Genomic DNA, 15,247 nt, shown 5'->3' on the forward strand with positions numbered 1-15,247 from the left:
AGCCCAAAAGTAGTCGCTTGTATAGAAAAAGTACTTATGTCCATAAGTAAATAAAAGTAAAAAATTAAGCCACGAAACTGCGTTGGTGTGCCAGGACCAGCATTCCTTGGCATACTTAAGTGGCATGCAAAATATTTCGGTTGCGTGCTTTTTTACAGCTAAGTAAATTTAACAAAGTCTAGGCTGCTGATAGCACACAGAGGCATCACTGCAAAATTTCTGTGTTTTTTTACTTTATTTTATCTTAACTTAATACACTAAATAGCGTCTATCAAAAAGTGTTTGACTTTCTGACATTTTCTGCTACTTCCTCTATATAGTATGTATGTATGTATGTATATGTAGGTTTCCTTGCTGATATCATCTTCTGCCGCGCATCTACAAAGACGCTATGAACGGTGTCAAATCGGGGAATTTGAAAATATTTTGTGGTCGTGAACGTTGCACACGCACCGGTGCTTGTACTGAGGCTTGACGCGCCTGCGCAAAGTTGCCGCCATTGCCGTTGCCATTCAAATAGATGCCACACTGTGAGTTGCATACTTCATCACGTAGAATGGCGTCTTTGGGCCATTGACGAATCAGTTGGCCGCAATCGGTAATGCGTAGCGAGGCGCATTGTGGCTGTGAGGATGAAAGAGGGTGATTTATTAATTTTTCTTATTTGTATTACATACATTGGCTGAAATTAAAATTTGTTGGTTAATTTTTCAACTTACGCCTTCGGCTGAGCACACACAGCTGGTACAGGGTGATGGGAATGCGGATTCACCAACGCGCACATGTCTATTGCCTATCTGACAGCCTTGCACATTTTCACGCCACAGACTTAGATCGATTTGCGGCATGGAAGAGCAGGGCACACGTGGATTGCTGGAATGAGAGAAGGAGAAGAAAAAGACAGAAGTTGTAAAATTAAAATAAATTCTTAACAGAAGAAATTTTTAATGAAAAAGGTGGTGTTTATCGTTTACCTTTTTTACTCCTAATATACATATTAGGGTGTGACAAATTTTTTTTTTCCGGCTACCCCTCAGAATTGCAAAATACGAAAATACATTTTTTTTAATCGGTTAATACTTTACCATAATATTTCTACGAAAACTTGTTTTTTTCACATATAAAATACATGGAAAGCTTTGAGCGCTTTGAGCGACCTGTAAATATTTTTTGATTCCAATATAAAAAAAAAAAAACAGTGGTATAGTTTTTTTCAATATAGAACAATCCTTTATGGTGAGAGCATTAAAATTCTGACTTTACTTTAGCGTATGCATTTTCGGACCACCCTATTGTACACCCATCAATTCTGTACGCTTGTAAATTCTCCAGTAGCGATAGACTATCAACAAGAACGTGAGTGCCAAGGCGCTTATGCTCTGACTGTTTGCCGGATGACAGGATATAAGTACTTAGTTTTGTCCTCGTTCACCACCAAACCCATTCGCTTTGCTTCTCTATATAGTTCCGAAAGGTCCTAAGGCTGAATTAAAAAGAATAACCCAAGAACAAGATACAGCCTCGCAAAAGCTGGGAACCTTAAGATAAAGTGTTGACATGTTTACACCTTATCGTTAACTAAGCCTTATGAGGATCTGGTATGATATTTAGTCCTAATGCGTAGTTTTTACTTAGCTTTTGCTAATCAGACGCAAGGACCACCTACTCAAATGCAACCTGCATTAATCCAAAAATGCTCCCACCATCCCTTTTACCGGTGAGACCAATTCATCCGCTCCATCTAAGTTGGACTAGGAAGTAGTCAGAAGCAATTGAAAGAGAAGTCAGAAATTCCTCCCCATGCTTTGAGCGCACCGTGAATGAGGCCTAAGCTCTGTTTTCCACTTGACTATCAAAGCAGTTGCTAAGCTTCCTTGTCGACGCCACGCAATTGGTTAGCCAATCGATTACTTCCGCAGCTACCTCTGCCTGGAAGAAAAGTTACAGTGACCAGGTAGCTTAATTTTGAGATAGATGGAAAACTTCCTCAAAAACATTTCTCCACCAATCCTTGCGTCAAGCTTAAACTCATTAGTATTGGAGTTCTCCGGTGCCTTCTTGCAACTACTGCTTTTCGTTCACTTATCTCTAGTAGGAAGAGGAGTGCCTAAAATGCTCTTACACTCTCTAATCGGGATTTCCTGTATTCTAGGCACTACTTTGGGATTTTCAAGACTATTTCCGGATTTTCGGACCTTTCGAGATTCTCGGAACCATTTCATGATTTCCGGTATTCTTGGAACTATATCATAATTTTTGGGACTACTTCGAGATTTTCGGGAGAATTTCAGATTTTTGAGATTCTCGGAACTACTTCGGGATTTTCGAGGCCTCTTCGGAAGTCTCGGAATTTTATCTCAGGGTTTTTAAGACTATTTCGAAATTTCGGGACTATTTCGGTATTCTCAAAATTATTTAGGGATTTTCTGAACTATATCGTGGTTTTCGGGACTATCTCGGGATTTTCAAGACTATTTCGGAATTTTCGGACCTATCTCGGGATTTTCGGTATTCACGTCACTATTCCTTGATTTTTAGGACTACTTCGACATTTTCTGGATTTTTGGGATTCTCGAAATTATTTCGTGATGTTTGGGATATTTCGGGATTTTCTTTTCTTTTAAATGAGTATCTGGACATCGACTGCTTTTTAACTTGAGATCATTCAGATAGGTCAGATTTGTTTTACGTGAAGAGGACAATGAGTTAGAATAATTAATTTCAGCTTCGGCACCTACCACGTTAACCCGAACTTAGTATCGATTTAGACATCTCTGTATAACATAAATTTAAGAAAATTGTACGTTGGTTTACTCACAGGAAGTTACTGGGCAGATCGAGAGCAGCACGTTGCATATCGCCAGGAATCTCCAAGTTTTCGCAAATGAATTTCGCCAATGTCACCTTACGAATTTCAGCAAGTTGTGCCTCGGTGAAACGTACTTCAGAATTAGCGTTTTCATACCTGAAAGAATAGAAAGACATTTTCTTAATCTTGATTTCCAATGAAGCATCTATCTGAACTCACCAGAAACGATCACACTTGCGCAGTTGGCGGAATTGTATGCCAATAATGCAAGCCAATGTAGGACCAACCAAACCACCTTGCAACGGACGTTCGGTCATAGCGCCAGGGAAGAGATCAATATCATCGACGGAAGCATAGATTTTCTTGAAACGATTAATAACTTCATTTGGCATTTCGCGGCTAAGATCGCTCCAGGTAGCGGCACGTTTCAGATTGCAAAGAGCGCGATAGTTGTTGTAGCTGGGAATGCCATGATCACGTGCTGAATATATTCGAAATATATATATTTATTTAGTGTGGAAATGATTTGTGTTATTTGAACATTTACCTCTCTGAATATTGAGCGCGATAAGATCAATGCCGGAGAAGGGAATCTTGCGGTCTTCGAACAAGTGATTAGTAACTTCGCCGGTAATGAACTGATCCAAAGTTTCCATGGGAGTGGCGACTAGACCACGCGAAATTTCGTCAATGATGCCGGGCTGTCGAGGAAAAAAACGTGTGTTATTAATGCACTTGCATCCCGACAATCCTTTTTTTGCGATCGAGCTCACCTGCAGGATAGCATCCATGCGGAAGAAACCATCGCGCAACAGCAGTGGTGGGTCGACAGGTTGGTGGTTCACACTCAAGCGTGGTATGTGTGGACGCAGCAGTGAATGGCCAATACGGAAGGCGGCAGCAGCGAATTCATTGAAAATAATCGGACTGCATGAGGGATTGTAGTCCTTGTAGTAGCCTTGAGGCAGTAATTTCAAGCCATACAAATTCACAGCGTTCCAACTGAGCACGCGGGGCAAGAATTCATTGAACACCATATGCTGCCACTCGGCGGTGAGTATGCGACGCGCGTGGAAGAACAATTGATCGCTATTCCAGTGTGGATTCACGCCACGTAGTCCTTCGACAATGCGGTTGTGTTCACGCATGAATATGGTATGGAGAGCAGTGAGACCTGGCTGTTCGGAAGCGCGTTCATCACCAGCAATATAACAGAGACCATTGCGCGATTTGCACTCGGGATGCGAATTGGATTGGGGCAGCAATTCCTTGCCAAACGAACGGATGGTGGAGTTCAAGCGACCGCCGAAACCACGCAGCTTATTAACCACACAATGGTTCTCACCATAGACCATAGAGGCATCCAAGAAGTGCGTATTCTGATTGACCTGCTCACGTGGACCCAAAGCCAATTGACCGGGCAGCGATCTCATCGACGGGAAGCAGAAACGTTCACCGCTCGTCACATTCACTTCGGGGAAGAAGTAATCGCCCGGTGGCACCGGGAATGGATTGCACTCAGGATGCACAGTTTGTGGTGAATTGCAAGGACGACAGCTGGGTATGGATTCATGGAAACCCTTATGGATGGGAGTCATTGTAAGATCGTGATCGAGGATTTGAGCAAACTGCATGACCATGAGGGAGTAGCGCGTGTGCAAGTTGGAGATATCCGGATGAATGACAGTCGAGATGGCGCGTGGATTCGGCAGCAGGCTACCGGTGACCGAGAGTAGACGTACCTTGGAGATGCCATCGTCATATTGGGAGGGCAGCAGACGCGAGAATGTGGTCAACGACTTGCCCCAGTTCGGGTTGCGTAAATTATTACAGTAACCGGTGACGCTGCGGAAGGGTGAAGAGGTATCGCACGAAATTGGTGGATCATCGCAATCGCTGCTGACTTGCTGGGTGGTGCCGCCAAGTATAGCATTAATGTCGATTGTTTGTAGAGTTTCTGAAAGTTCATTGCGATTGAAGTTGCTGTCAAAAGTTTGACGTTTGCGACGATTAATGGAGTTGAGTGTATTCAAAATTTCATTCGAAGTCAATTCGAACATGAGCGAAGAGTTAGCGAGCGCGAGCGCATTGCGGTTAGCCTTGCTGAAGGAGGCGGCCACACCATCGGGTGACCTGGCGCTGATGCCGCCATCTGTGAAGAGAGGAGGTGGGGGTATTGTGAGAATATAGTTATCTCAGTTAAAAAGCCGGAAACTTACTCGCTAGCCAGGACTCATATTCGAAACGTTTGCGTTCCTCTAGTTCTACCTTTGCGCGTTCTACGGCAGCTTCCAAAAGTTCAATATTGATTTCGCTGATTGCCTCTTTCACTTCAGGCTCCATTTCGACGTGTTCATGCATCTCATCTACTTCGGTACTTGATCGCCATGGACGCAGATCTAATGTGGCGATTTGGTCGCAGTCGAGTACGGAGTTTCTAAATGTGTTAGAGAAAATTTTGGTGCAAGTTAATATAAAGGCCACCTCGGAAACTCTGTAAAGGACTCACAAGAAGTTATCTTCGCGTATGAAAGCCTTCGATTGTACCTTCTCCACCTGATTTGAGGTGCAGAGTAGGCCAGCAAGCGTAGTTTGTCTGATGCTTTTCAGCTGTTCCAAAGTAAATGATGAAGGAGGAATATCGTTTTCATACCAGAAACGATCAGACTTCTTCAACAGCTCGAATTGACGTGTAAGCAGACAGGTAATGGTGGGACCGAAGAGCGCGCCAACGGCGGGGTCCTCGAGCAGAGCGCCCACCAACAAATCCACATCATCGGCGCTTCTAAAAATGCGAGTGAAAAAAGGGATGAGAAAAAAGTTTCCATTTGTGAGTTTACGGCACTTACTGGTAGATGTCTCGCAAACTGGTGATGTGCTCCTCTGGAATATTCGAAATTTTAGCCAACGTTTCGAAGGTAATATTCGCCGAGTCCGATTCTGAGTATTGTTCCTGGCACAAATCCAAAGCATGGCGGTAGGAAGGAATGCCATGATCACGACCACGGTGTATGGCTAAAGCGACTTCGGTCCAACCGTCCTCATTCTTGATCGCGGGGATAAGAGACTTCTGCAGCGCAGCCACTGAAAGCAACTGAGTGGCGGACATGGAATGCGAGATCTACAGAGAAATTTATGAAGAAGTTAGTTCGTAAGGAGGAGGTAAGAACAGTCGGGCAACTAACCATCTCTGGTGGATACATGGTGAGGAAAGCGGGGAAGGCGCTATTTGCGACTTCATTATAAACGCCCGCATGATTGGTGCTCGAGTAGTTCGATGAGTGCTTTTCGGCAGTGAGTCTGCGAAGAGAAGAGATGCATGTAAGTTAAAAACTAACTTCAACTAATAAGTTATAAACTTACTTCAAGCCATCTTTGGCAGTTGTCTCCTGACCCAAAACCAACGGCAAGAATTCACTGTAGGTAATATGCTGAATTTGTGCAGTCACAATGCGTCGCGCCTCTAAGAAGACATCCTCTTCCGACCAATCGGCGTTTAAATGTGCCAACTGCTCGCCAATATTGTTGTGTTCCTGCAGCAGAGCACGATGCAGTGCCCCAGTAGCGCTGGTCAGCTGACAATATTTGCATGAACCAACTTTGACGCCACCACTAATGTAGGTGCGCAAGTCCTGCATATCCCTGGCGGTAGCGCCATACAGACCAGAACCATCGATATACGAGGAGGCTACATTCATTTGCTCGCGTTGACCTGAAAGCACAGAGGTATGTACAAAATTTAGTACCAACTTCTTCTCTGTAGGCAAAAAAAAAACAAGTTCAACAACTTACGCTTTCCGCACGCTTCCGCATCATAGCCAGGCGCTGAGCGCTTGTACTCCTTGCAATCGACGCCACGTCGCACATAGCATTGCTCTAGCTCTTCCGGATTCTTAGCGTTGGCATTTTCATTGCAACACTTTGCGCTTGTCGACACCTGACTCACTTCGTACAAGTCATTGGCGAGGAATTGTCCCCATGCGGGCAGCATAGCAGTGATGTGCTGATGCCGCAGTTCGGCGTCGACATGATTTTGCAGCTGATCGATAATGCTGCTCGCATCGGGTAGCGCGTGAGTGCCATGCGATGTGCGCGGTTGGCTGATGCCATCAGCATAGTCGGGCGTGATGAGACGCAGCAGTACGTCACCGCGTGCACCCCATTTACGATGCGAGACGTTATTACATTCGCCGGTCGGTTGGCGATACTTGCTCGGTGGGCAGATTTCGGTATCTGTTTGATTGCAAGGTTGCAATGAGCGTGCACGCTCGAGACGAAGTGCGGTCTGAGCATTGGCTTGCAGGTCATCTGGGGTGCGTAGTGCGTGTGCCACAGCAAGGAGGCAGCTGAAAGGAGAAAAAGGAAGACGAAGGAAATTAATATCGTATGATTTTATGTATTTTACAGTTTATTTTTTTGAATATTTCAAACAAATTATAGGCATAAAATCTAGGCTTCAAGCTTTAACCTACGAGTATCCCGTTTTTTCATGTGAAACCCTTGTGAAAAACCTTCTGCAAAAATGTATAACCTTAAAATTTCTATGTAAAGCATTGGAATCTCTTTATATAAGGTCGTGACACGTAACCTCTCTGATTTGAGCGTTGTAATAAGAAAGTTACTTGAACCCTTGCGGCACAGAAGGCTCTTGAAATTTAAATTAAAATTTTATATTGGTAGCTCGATTCATTGCAAAAAATGTGGTTCGCTTTAAATAGAATCTAAAAAAGGATATTTCCGCACGAATAGTAAACGTCTTGCTACACTCGTTAAAAAAAGAGAGCAATATTTTTCAAAATGTTATTCCATGAAAACTACGGAAGGGATTTTGAACATTTTTGAGCAATCAACGGTTTTCGGAAATTTCGGTCGTTTCCACAAAACTAAGTTTTCTAAATACTTAGTTTCTTATTGTCTACTGAAGTGTAAAGTTCAAATTGAGCCCTGTCTATTTTTTTGCACAAACCGTTTCTTGAAAAATTCAAAAAGTATTTTTTGGTCCACTACCAGCTAAAACTGTAGTGAAAAATAAGAAAACAAAATACTTTTGTACCGGTTACCGGTTAGTTTTTTTATAAAACCCGGTTCTTTGAAAGCCGATTTTTGAATTTTTATTTTGTTTCTCCAGAAAATGCAAATTAACCAAATTTTAAACAATAATATTGTTGAAAATTGTAAAATGTAGTAAAATTTTTCCGTCAGATAATCTTTTTTTTTAACTTTGAGCAAATTGTTTATAAGACCAAACGAGTTAAATGCATGAAATTTTTACTGAACTCTTATCATTTTCACACAAATAACTCAAAAAATCATATTTTTGGAAAATTAAATTATGAGACGCTCAGAGCCCTGCTGATCCACTGTGGGCCGGTCGATTTATACATTATAACCGTAAGAGTATTCCGCTTTCTATGTTTCTGATTGGTGGTCTTCTATGAGGATACCTTATGTGTAAATTGGTGCGACTTAGGATACAATTAGCACATTTGCGAGCAACACAACATAGCTGTATAATGAAATCAATTGAGTGTGCATTCACATTTTATTCGTTTCAAAAATGTTGTTTGATTTTTAATATTTAACAACCACTCTTGAGATTGGTTACAAATTGTAAACACAAAATATGTAGTGTGTTAAGGAATGGTTGAGAACAAAATGTTTTTAACAAAGTGTGATTGAACTTGACATTACTCTCAGAAGAACCATCCTATAAAGTCAAATTGAAAATATACTTTATGAATTTTGAATCTTTTATTTATAGTTTTTGGCATAATAGTAGCTTAAAAGAGAGCCGACCTGAGTTGTCAATCACACCTTTGTTGACCTTCACTCCGCGTTTCATCGATGGAGTTGTGGAAACGGTTCAAAATCTTGTCTTCATTCGGGGATTGTAACTGCAATCTAGCCTAACTTAAGCCCTCATCAGTAACATATAACCTTTTCAACGTTTTTGTTACGAATTATCGATATTTGAAGTAATGAACATCATTGAAGATTTTAATAGGCTCTACCATCAAAATGTTTCTTTCGTGGGTCGTACATCTTCCGACGAACTAAGTTTTCAATGAACTTTTATTTTTATCAAAGGGGCTTCTCTTTTAAACTAAGTGGCTTTCATGCTTTTTGTCATAGTGGAATTAATTATTTTTTTACTATGCAAAAAATTTACTTGCTAACGTGCACGCTAACATTTAATCACAGTGCAATCATTAATTTGATTAAATATTCGAATATGTTTAATTTTTAACTTCTAATTTTTCATTTTTATTTCTTGTTTTGCTATTTATTTATATTTTTCTATTGTTTCTCTTCATAGCGGTTTCTCAGCAAGCATTTTTTAACAGTTGTTTAAAACAGTATCCGGCTTTGGTGCGAATTTAGGCTAATTTGTAGAATGCTAAAGAGCAAAGCAGGCAATATTTGCAAAACTTGTTTGGTTTATTAATGAACTGGTATGTTCTTTACGTATTCGATTGTTTTTTATATCACTTTATCAGAATTTTTCATGCCTTAAAAATGTGTTTATACCTAAATTTAAGATTTTTTTTATTTAGTACTCAATTGATTGTCAGTAACCTTTAATAAATGGGCATCTTAGAAAACGTGTATGTAGACGCTGAAACGGTATGATACAAGTTCAAGTTCATACGTAGATATTTGTGTATATATATGTATATCTAATTAGTTATGTATACATAATTAAGTAATAGCCATTGAATATTCCCTCATGTCGTCACGCATTCATTACGGTTACTCGTTTATCCAATTTACCTTTAAAATCAGATGGACAATAATCAATGCTAATGGGCCTTATGCATAAAAACTAAACAATTGCTTTTTGTTAAAATTGAATACCTTTCACTTAAATTTATTTGAAAAAATCGAGTAAAAGCTCTGAAATTTTAAGAAAAAGCATTTGCTAAGGTTTTATGCGTACAGCACAATATGTAGATATGTATCCCACATATACTTCTCATTGTTTTTTACATAAACAAAATATATTTTTACTGGACTTGTTACTCAGCTTGTTAGCGAAATTTCCATACATTAAAAGAAGATGCTGCACTATGCATAATTTATTGGAAACTCCGATAAGCAAAGCCAATTTTGTGTTAGGTAAACATGTGGGAAATTTCGAGTTTAATTTAAATTTTATAACCGAGAAAATTTCCATATCGTGTTGGATGAAATTAGAAACTGCTTGAGGGCATGTAAACTGCAAATTAAATACAAAATCTAAAGGAATTATTACTGGAATTATGTAGAACCGGATTTATGATATCTGTTGAGCTTCAGTGTTGAACGATCAAAAGTATGGATTTTCAGAAAATTTTATCTATGCCACTGTAATTTTTTTTTCCACTTACTGATAACAATTCTTAACAATTAAAACCGCATGAATACTTTAAGCTTTGCCATCAACATCGAGAAAAAAAATTTAAAGGTTTGGTGATCTCACAAACTTAAGACACCAGGAAAATATCTTTTCTAATATATGTTTATGTATCGGATTATATTTAGTACTAAAACTATTATTAAAATATTTTTAGGACTACCATGGAATGCTTTTTACTTCGATTACATATCATTAGAACAGTTATGCTCAGCTAGGGAGCACAGAAGGTTTCTTATGAATAATACGTTAGATTATGCTGGCTAGTTACAGAGAGCATATAACACAGCTAATCCCTAGTGCCAGAAGCAATCCTGAGAAACATTGCAGTCTTCTTAGCGAACTGGAACATCTTGTTATATTCTACTTTGCCAGCTGCCCACAGATTTGTAACAAAAGCTTTCTCTAGGAGACTAAACTCACAGAAGGTGTGCTCTATATACAGTCTTCTTATTTAGTCTCGCTTCTACTGAAAATGATATCGTTGGTCAGAGCCTACTTACAGGCATGTAAAGGCCAAAATCAGTTTTCTGTTAGTAAACCAAATATTGTCCCGGTGACGTCTTCCTTAATGCATAGAATAAGATTTTTATGCTCGCTATACTAATATCCAATCATATGTGGTGTGTTTTTGTCCACACCATCTCTTCTTGCCAGATCGTAAAGTAGTTGAGCTGCAATTTATTCCCTTATATTAAAATTGGAAATTTTTTATTGACGCAATTTTCGGCGGTCGCTGGGGTGAAGTGGTTAGAAGTGCGCACTGCCATTCCGCAGGCAGGGGCTGGGATTGAACCCAGTTTCGGACTAACATCAAACACAAAACAAAAGAACAAATGCAAACCTTCGAGTGTACTTCTGCATTGAAAAACAGCTGCTCATCGTCGTTTGAAGTAGGCGTAAAACTGTAGGTCCCTCCCCTTCGTGTGACAACATCAAGGCGCATGCCACAAATCGGAGAATAAGCTCGGCCAAGCACTAGCATATTGTGTAAGCGCCAATCTATTACACCGTGTTACAAAAACAAACAAAAAATCAAAACACACGAAAGAATCGATATATGCACTTACGAAACTATGGGCGAAGTATAGTAAAACTGCGTCAAGATTTTTTTTTCTGAAGTGAAATTTTTTTTCAAAGGACTTTGAAATTTTAAAGATATGATTAATTCAAAAAATTACTTACACAAATCAGTACAATGTAGAATAAAAATATGGGTACCAAATGAGAGTGAAAATTCTGTAGAATTTCAGGCTAATCAAGTTTTTTGGTTTGCAAGGACGAATAGGTATTAAACATGAGCTTTTAATAAATTTTATCTTTTTAAGTTATTAAAGTTTGCAGCACGAAATTCCATGATGAGGTCGTGCGTATATTAGCCCTCAAACAATAATTTTTCAAAAAAAAAATAAAAAATATTGCAAATTTTCAGGGATATTTAAGCACAAAATTTGTAAAAGACATTTTCCAAACCCAAAAACTTTGTTCTGATATAATTCTACAGAATTTTTTCTTTTACGCGATATCCTTTTTGTCATCCTTCATTGCATCGAGTTTTTTTAAATAATTTGTTAAATTAATCATTTTTTTTAAATTTCAAAGTCCTTTGAAAAAATCCTGAGGTCAGAGAGAAAAACTAAGCACGCAGTTTTACTATAATTTACCCATAGTTTCGCGAATATATTAATTTTTTGTGTGTAAAATTTACTGTCGACCGGTGTTTTTATTATTGCACTGTACAACTTTTACAGTATTTTTTCCTGGGAGTCGAAGAAACCAAGTTTTTTAAAAATTTGGATTTTATGTAGAAAAGTAATTACTCAGTTTTCCAAGGTTGGCGATTTAAGCGCGTGTTTTTTTTTATTTGAAGTTGGTGGTAACAGAGCAATATTTAAAACAATTAAAAGTGATTTAAATGCAAATATTTATACACTAAAAAGGCCTGCCTGGGAGTTCACGGGCCAGGGGAATCTAAATTTGGTCTTTATTTTTACCAAAAAGCTCGCTAGCTAGGTTGGCTTTGATGCAAAAAATCTTGGAAGGAATAATGCAAACAATGTTTCTCAAGGATGTTTCTAAACAATGTCTTCGTGGTTTTTTGCGGGATCTTTCATTTCCTGGAAAATATGACAAGACCTGTCTTATTTGCGTTGACGGTAAACCCTACATTGGTCGCCCAACGTCGCATGGCTGAGCCCTGGACCCAAGAATGCCATCATTGCATCGCAAGCTTGAGCACTTACGAGTATAGCAGATGAACCTGCGCAGAAAACAATGTTAATATTGGCTTCGGATTCTGAAGGGTTTAGCGGTGAACTAGGGTAAAACAAGGTACATCCTGTCAAAACATTATAGGGTTACTACTTTGAAATTTTATAAACTAGAAATTGCCAGGTTGGAGATCAAGTGAATAATCTTATCGAAAAATTCCAGCGTGACTGCTATTGGCTATTAAAAAGCAGAGCCTTTTATGTTCGAAGGAAAATTACGCTTGAAAGATATCTCTTTAGGCGCTTTGGGGCAGAGAATTATTGAACGCAACTCCTGTGTGTCTTTTAACATGATCTAGGATACCAAAGAAAACCAAAGATCGAACTGTACGAGTCTTATAATTCGATACATAGACTTAGTCGAAGGTAGCGTCGCCTCATCATTTCTCTTTGTGGAGCCGATACCATTTTACGCGCTCATTTGGTATGCTTAGAGAATTGCAATCGCCAATGGCATAAATTCAGCAGACATTCAGAACACTTAGACTATCCTTTCACTAGAAAGCAAATAATAATTTTGAATAAAGCCAACCAGCATCAGCTTTTCTGCACGACACATTACCGGTCATGATCATTGTAGCGCTCAGATAGTATACCGGATTGGCCTGACCACGGAGACGTGATTTAGTTTTGATCGGAGAGACGTCTATGCACACTTTGTGTGACTGTCAAGTCAGATTTGGATTGGGGTGCCAAGGTTAAATATTTATCATAGATACAGAAAAGTTCTTCTAGGTTGTAGTAAAAATCGGTTTAGAGTCAGATAATATTAGAAAGAGTATTTAGTTCTATACCATGGTTCGATGTCAGCAATTTACTTACTTTAAAGAAAATTTCGCTTGGAAACCAATACCAAGCCTACGTTAGCACTTATCAATTTTTTATAATTAACTGAAGTGAACGAAAAGCACAAGGAAGATCAGCGATTTTTCCTCCTCCTCCACCAACGTAAGATTTACGTTTTCTCTGCTGCCATAAATACAACTCAATATTTACTTAACACTTCCACATTCATTTGCACAAATCTTCCATGAGCATACTTGACTAGTTATTTCTGAAAATATGCTTCATAACTGCATTCATTACGTTTTGCTCAGTCGCAGCAGCAAACACGCGCACACATATTTTGAGGTATGCGCAGGCGCTGGTCTTATTACCGTCCAAAGTGGTACTGCCTTAAGTTGTTTAAGCGCAGATAAATGCTCCTCCACTCGCCTCGACTCTTACTGTACATATAAGTATTGGGTAATATTGTGCAACATGGCACACAAAAACCGCGTAGTTCATTACGTTTAGCTTTAAGTATTATATATGCCTTAAGTTTTTCGCCTCGCCTAACATGCTATTTTGCCTTGCCGTAATATTTACTTTGGCACATGAAAATCAACAATGCGGTATTGACTTTTGTTTATTGGTTACATTTTTCCATTTCTGTTTTTATTTTGAGTTCTCTGTTTGTCTGTTTTCATGCTCTTTGTGACTTAAAAAGCCATATGTTTTAGGCATCTCCATTATTTCTTTCGACTTCTTAAATCCATACTCGTACACACATATGTACATAGTATGTTGCTTAGGGTGGTCCCAAAACGGCTTGTGAAAAAGTAAAGTCGAAATTTTTAAGCTCTCACTCCCTAGGACTGTTCTATACCGAAAAAAATATACCCTTATTTTTTTTAATTTGAAATCAAAAAATATGTATTTAGAGGTCGCTCAAACCGCCCAAAGTTTTCCATGTATTTTATATGAAAAAAAAACAACTTTGGTAAAGAATAGTTAAAAATCAATATTTTTCTACTAGAAAACTCTGTTTATCTGCAGGAGATTCTCAATAATAGTACCAAATTGTTTATTTAACCAATTTTTCATCGCAACTATAGCTTATAGGTCCGCCAAAAGCCCACAAAAACCCCGAAAAATGCAATGGGACCACCAATAAAAAATCGTTAGTATTAAAAAATGGTTAAATAAATAATTGGGTATTATTACTGAAAGTCTCCTGAAGAGAACCAGAGTTCTCCGATCTAAAAATATTGATTTTCCAGAATTCTATAACATTTCTACGAAAAATTTTATTTTTCCCATATAAAATAGGGGTATAGTTTTTTTCGATATAAAACAATCCTAAGGGGTGAGAGCACTACAATTCTGACTTTACTGTTTTTTTGGACCACCCTAATATTGCTATTATGGCTACTTTATTTATACGTGCTACCGTGTTACATGTTTGAACCAAATTTTATAACCTTTGCATGCGTTAAATATATCTTTAATTTTTGTAGTTGTTTATCTGCTCGCCTTTGTATTTATTTAGTTGTTATCTCCTTTTGTAGAAAAACCTTGTCGTCAGCGCTAGAATTGCCAATTCAGCACTGAAAATCGAAGTTTCCTCAACATTCCATTTGACAGGTAAGCCCCCAAACTCACACATTCATACGTACATAAGTGTTATGTGTGCGTTGGGCAGCTATTCATCGGTGCGCATGCGCATGTTTTCGCTTACAGGTTTATTTAAGATGCTGCATTTGATTATAGGCAATTTTTTTTTTAAGAATTTAAAAACTTCAACAAAAGTTATTCAATAGCTTGCCTTATGCGCTCATATACAAAATTAAAAGTTTTTCAGCACATATTTAAATGCTTGTATTATACAGTCAAATATTTGTTTACATCCACCTATGTGTGTATGTGCAACATTGTTAATACTGTAGTCAAACCAGTTGTCTTGTAATATGCAGTATTAGCTTTTGTGTGTTTGCATTTTAATTTGACTTGTGT

At 38.7% G+C, this 15,247-nt stretch overlaps 1 protein-coding gene across 2 annotated transcripts in view; it reads right to left on the reverse strand.

Annotated features, from left to right (window-relative positions):
* Positions 1-209: 209 nt before the first annotated feature.
* The window catches only part of LOC118740935, a 238,066-nt gene continuing 223,028 nt past the window's right edge, over positions 210-15,247 (reverse strand). Inside the window, exons 2-13 of one of the 2 annotated variants that reach the window (XM_036472696.1) lie at positions 6,602-7,155; positions 6,173-6,521; positions 5,995-6,109; positions 5,659-5,930; positions 5,319-5,594; positions 5,029-5,246; positions 3,583-4,961; positions 3,357-3,510; positions 3,029-3,290; positions 2,819-2,965; positions 720-873; positions 210-624 (exon numbers count right to left, since the gene is read on the reverse strand). In XM_036472696.1, coding sequence (XP_036328589.1) covers positions 379-624; positions 720-873; positions 2,819-2,965; positions 3,029-3,290; positions 3,357-3,510; positions 3,583-4,961; positions 5,029-5,246; positions 5,319-5,594; positions 5,659-5,930; positions 5,995-6,109; positions 6,173-6,521; positions 6,602-7,155 — 4,126 coding nt within the window. In that variant the 3' untranslated portion in view covers positions 210-378. The remainder of the gene's footprint in view (positions 625-719; positions 874-2,818; positions 2,966-3,028; positions 3,291-3,356; positions 3,511-3,582; positions 4,962-5,028; positions 5,247-5,318; positions 5,595-5,658; positions 5,931-5,994; positions 6,110-6,172; positions 6,522-6,601; positions 7,156-15,247) is intronic. The other variant, XM_036472695.1, reaches the window with a different exon arrangement.

Source organism: Rhagoletis pomonella, unplaced genomic scaffold (genome assembly GCF_013731165.1).
Source record: "Rhagoletis pomonella isolate Grant_MI unplaced genomic scaffold, Rhpom_1.0 Rhpom_scaffold_00006, whole genome shotgun sequence".
Classification (NCBI taxonomy): Eukaryota; Metazoa; Arthropoda; class Insecta; order Diptera; family Tephritidae; genus Rhagoletis; species Rhagoletis pomonella.